This window comes from Aristolochia californica, unplaced genomic scaffold (assembly GCF_029961685.1).
Source record: "Aristolochia californica isolate CCGP_79_NKW_82.1479 unplaced genomic scaffold, dmAriCali1.0.hap1 SCAF_4, whole genome shotgun sequence".
NCBI classification, from domain to species: Eukaryota; Viridiplantae; Streptophyta; class Magnoliopsida; order Piperales; family Aristolochiaceae; genus Aristolochia; species Aristolochia californica.
Genome location: NW_027182103.1, coordinates 26711856 through 26717211, shown reverse-complemented (window position 1 = coordinate 26717211; position 5356 = coordinate 26711856). Strand labels below are relative to the sequence as shown.

Here is a 5356-nt window from a genome sequence, read left to right as displayed (position 1 = left end):
TTTCTCAAGATACAGTTTGAGCCTCTGACCGTTAACTTTGAAGACCGACCCATCTCCGCGATTACGGATATCAACAGCCCCATGAGGAAACACCTGTGTAACCTCAAATGGACCTGGCCACCTGGATCTCAGCTTCTCTGGAAACAAATGCAACCGTGAGTTATAAAGTAAAACATTCTACCCAACAGTAAAAGACTTGCGACAAATAGATTTATCTTGTAAAAGCTTTGTTCACTCCTTATACATTTTGGCATTCTCATAAGCATCATGACGTATCTCCTCCAACTCATTCAATTGAAATTTCCTCTCCTCACCCGCTTGAGTCAAATCAAAATTCAAAGCCTTAATGGCCCAATAAGCTCTATGCTCAAGCTCAACAGGTAGATGACATGCTTTGCCGAACACTAGGCGAAATGGAGACATCCCAATAGAAGTCTTATAAGCGGTTCGATAGACTCATAAAGCATCGTCCAATCGAGTGGATCAATCTTTCTTATCAAAGCGAACTGACTTCTCCAAAATCCGTTTGATCTCCCTATTAGAGATTTCCACTTGAGCACAAGTTTGCGGTTGGTACGGAGTGGACACCCAATGAGCGATGGAGTATTTCTTCAACAAGGTCTCAAATTCTCTGTTACAAAAACGAGATCCCCCACCACTGATAATCGCTCTCGGGGTACCAAACCGATTAAAGATTACCACTACTTTGTGATCATTTGTCTTACAAGAAATAGCTTCAATCCATCTAGAGACATATTCAACAGCAACACGGATGTATTGATAGACGAACGAGATAGGAAAAGGACCCATGAAGTCAATACCGCACACATCAAACAATTCAACAATAAGAATGGGGTTAAGAGGCATCATGTTCTTCCTAGACAAACAACCAGTCCATTGGCATCTATCACACACACGACAAAACTCATGGGTTCTCTAAATAATGAAGGCCAATAGAAACCACTTTGCATGACTTTAGCTGTGGTCTTTCTAGCACCAAAATGTCCACCACATGCATGGGAATGACAAAACTCAAGAATGTTGGCAAAGTCTTGCTCAGGTACACAATGCCTAATGACTTAGTCAGGACACACCTTGAACATATAAGGGTCATCCCAAAAAAATGGTTGACTTGGGAAAAGAATTTCAACCGATCTTGTTTACTCCAATAATCAGGAATCTTATGAGTTAAAAGATAGTTGACTATGTCAGCAAACCAAGACAACTAGGATACTCAGAGAAGTTGTTCATCAGGGAAGGAATCATTTAAAGGAAGGGATCCTTCCTGAGGTGCTACACAGATCCTAGATAGATGATCAGCAACAACATTCTCACAACCCTTCTTATCTCGAATCTCAAGGTCAACTTCTTACAATTGCAAGATCCATCTAATCAAGCGAGGTTTAGTGTCCTTAATGGATAATAAGTACTTCAAAGAAGAATGATCAGTGAACACTATAACCTTTGACCCTAACAGATCTGATCTGAATTTGTTCAAGGCAAACACAACAGCTAGTAGCAACTCCTTCTCAGTGGTAGTGTAATTCAATTGAGCATCATGAAGAGTGCGGCTAGCATACTCAATGACACAGGGAATTTTATCTGCCTTTTGCCCCAAACAAGCCCCCAATGCATAACCAGAGGCATCACACATCAACTCAAAAGGCAAAGACCAAGTAGGGGGTTGGACAATGCGTGCAGTGGATAAACATTTCTTCAGTGTCTCAAAAGCATGAATACATGCCTCATCAAAGGCAAAAACAACATCTTGAGCAAGGAAATTCGTCAAAGGACGAGAAATTTTCCTAAAGTCCTTAATGAAGATCCTGTAGAACCCAGCATGGCCAAGGAAAGAACGCACTCCCTTCACAGAAGTAGGTGGTGGCAGATTGGCAATTAGGTCAACCTTGGCTTTGTCCACTTCTATACCCCGCTCAGACACTACATGTCCTAAAACAATTCCTTCTTTTACCATGATGTGGCATTTCTCCCAATTAAAGACTAAATTGGACTTAATGTAATGGGACAATACGAGTGAAAGATTGTACAAACATGTCTCAAAGCTAGAGCCAAACACAGAAAAGTTATCCATAAAGACTTCTAAAAAGTCACCAATCATGTTAGAAAAGATACTCATCATGCACTGTTGGAAAGTGGCGGGCACATTGTATAAACCAAAAGGCATGCATCTGTATGCAAAGGTGTCAAGCGGACACGTGAATGTGGTCTTTTCCTGGTCTTCTGGAGCAATGGGAATTTGATTGTAGCCGGAGTATCCATCTAAGAAGCAATAAAAATTGTGGCCGGCCAATCGCTCTAGCATCTGATCAATGAAAGTAGTGGGAAGTGATCTATCCTAGTGGCGGAATTAAGTTTTCTATAGTCAATGCAGACATGCCACTTGGTGGTAGTTCATGTGGGAATCAATTCACCACTCTCATTTTTCATTTTCGTTATCCCCCCTTTCTTAGGGACAACATGAATTGGACTCACCCATGTGCTATAAAAAGTAGGGTAAATGATGCCTGACACAAGCAACCTGATGACTTCTTCTCTCACAACCTCCTACATATGGGGATTTAACCTACATTGCATCTCACGTGAGGCTTTAGTCCCCTCCTCCAAATAAATACGATGCATGCATATGGAGGGGCTAATCACTTTTAAGGCATCAAGAGTCCACCCAATGCATCTCTGTGTGCTTGTAAAACTTCAGTCAATTGTTCCTCCTGCTCAGTACTCAAATCAGAGGCAATAATGACTGGCAATGAGTTCATGGGCCCCAAGAACGCATACTTCAACATGGGAGGAAGTGGCTTAAGATGTAGCTTGGAAGTTTCAAGAGGTTTGTCCAAGTCAAGATGAAGATCTTGTGGATGATCAGTTGTGACAACCTCATAAGCTTCCTCCAACAGAGGTACAAAAATGAGTAAAGAGTCAACCTCTCGGAAATAGGTTTTCTCATCAAAATAGTTCATGTCTAAAGATGTTATGTAAGACTCAAAAGATTCAAGAATGGATTCGTCATCAAGCATAACAGTCTCCATCTTAAATGCAGGACTCGGATCATCAGACTCAAGTGGATGGTGCCCGACATTAAACACATTCAACGAGACCTTAAAATTTCCAAAAGACAACTCCAACTCACCACTTTTACAATGAATGACAACATTAGATGTGGCTAAGAAGGGACATCCTAGGATGACAGGAATTTGGTTGGTAACATTGACTACTGGTTCTATATCAAGAACAATGAAATCAACCGGGAATAGAAATTTGTCCACTTTTATCAAAACATCTTCAACTATTCCTCATGGTATCTTGATAGAATGGTCAGCTAGTTGAAGTGTGATGGGGTAGGCTTCAATTACCCCAAACCTAATTGCTAGTACACAAAGAAAGGAAGCAAATTCACACTTGCCCCTAAGTCAAGAAGAGCTCTCTAGATGGTATGTTCACCAATGACACATGAAAATGTGGGGCATCCAGGATCTTTAACTTTAAGAGGAGTGTTGTGCTTCAAAATTGAGCTTACAATCTCAGTAAGAAAGACCTTTTTGTTAACATGTTGTTTTCTCTTCTGTGTACAAAGGTCTTTCAAAAATCGGGCATAGGCAGGGACTTGCCTAATAGCATCAAGAAGTGGAATGTTAATGTGAACCTTACTAAATAGTTCCAACGTTTCATGCATGCTATCTCCTTTCCTAGGTGGGCCCGATAACCTCTACGGATAAGGAGTTGGTGGGACTTGGTTAGGGATCTGCCTGGGTTTGGTGGAGAACTTGGAGCTTCTTCACTCAATAATGTGTCCCCGTTGTCATCCTTCGACTCCTTAGACTTAGTGGTCCCTACCCCATTGTTCAAATCACGACCACTCCTAATGGTTATGGCTTTGGCGTGCTTGTGGTGGGGATTGGAACTCGACCCACTCTCATGTGTGCTTTTGGGGTTAGGAATGGTTTGACTCGGGAGTCTATTTTGTGCTTGTTCACTCATGTGGCTGGCCAACTGACTCACTTGCATTTCAAGTTTAGCAATGGAGGACTGTGTATTTTGCATGAATAGTTGAAGTGTACCCTCAAGTGAAGGTTTTTGTGGAATCAATGGCTGTTGAGCGAAGTGTGGGCGCGGAGCTTGGGGTTGAGTAAACCCTGGAGGACCCCCAACCTATGGGCCCTTGGACCCTGAGAAATTTGGGTGCCTAGCTCAACCCTGATTATATGTTTCTAAAAAAGGATAGTTCCGATTTGGTCTATGAAAATTCTGGACTGCATTCAAGTCCTCAATGAGTTCCGGGTAGGATGAACTACATGGACACATTTGTATGAGATGAGATGAACTAGAACATATGGCATAGGTAGTAGATGGGTTAGGAGCAGGTGAACTCTTGGACACCATAAGGGCATCAATTTTTCTAGTCAACCCCTCAATCTTGGCCATGAGCATGGGTGTTTCACTAACCTCGTAAAGACCCCCTTTTTTGGCTGCATGGGATCTCCTGTCAACATTAAATGATGAACCCCATTGCTGAGATTGATTACTCAACATTTCAAAGAAGTCCCATGCCTCACTAGCACTCTTACCCATCAAACTCCCACCACTCGTTGCATCTACCATGGATCTAACCTGGGGTGTAAGACCTTGATAAAAGTATTGCACTAAATTATATTTCTCAAACCCATGATGCGAACACCTATGGATCAAATCTTTCCATTTCTCCCAAGCCTCATAAAACTGTTAACCCTCCTGCTGCATAAAGTTTGATATTTCTCTCCTGAGGGCTGTAGTTCTCTGAATGGGAAAGTACTTGGACAAAAATTTCGTGACTATTGTGTCCCATGAAGTAATGCTGCCCACCTCTAAGGAATTCAGTCAAGACTTGGCCTTATCCTTAAGTGAAAATGGAAAAAGTCTTAACCGGATAGAGTCATCTGAGAAATTATGGAATTTGAAAGTCGCACAGATATCTAAGAATTCCTTGATGTGGTAATAAGGGTCCTCCTTCTCCAACCTATAGAATGTAGGGAGGAGTTGGATTACACCCGGTTTCAACTCATAACTGGCAGCAGTAATGGGTGGGATAGAATAATCCCTCAGGGCTCTACGCTCACCTGCTGCAGGTAACTGTAATGGTTCACCTTGATTGGCCATGGTAGCTCCTAACTTGACTTCTGGTGTTTTCCTACAAATATGTTCTACCTCTTCAACAAAGGGAGCTAATGGCTCACCTAGGGAGCGGCGCTCGTGCATAAAAACACAAAAAGAAACAAAACTAACTATCAAATTATGCTAACAAACTAACTACTGAAAGTACGAACTAGCTAGAAGAAATAAAAATAACTCCATACAAAATCAT

At 41.8% G+C, this 5356-nt stretch overlaps 1 protein-coding gene and 1 non-coding gene across 2 annotated transcripts; one reads left to right on the top strand and one right to left on the bottom strand.

The window, feature by feature from the left end:
* Nucleotides 1–483: 483 nt before the first annotated feature.
* Nucleotides 484–867, bottom strand: LOC137963178 (uncharacterized). Its single transcript, XM_068810350.1, has one exon. It carries the CDS (start codon nucleotides 865–867, stop codon nucleotides 484–486), a length of 384 nt encoding a protein of 127 aa, XP_068666451.1.
* A 3808-nt stretch (nucleotides 868–4675) lies between these two features.
* On the top strand, nucleotides 4676–4782 carry LOC137964373 (small nucleolar RNA R71). Its single transcript, XR_011115568.1, has one exon. It is a non-coding gene; the product is annotated as a small nucleolar RNA R71 (small nucleolar RNA).
* The last annotated feature ends 574 nt before the right edge of the window (nucleotides 4783–5356 follow it).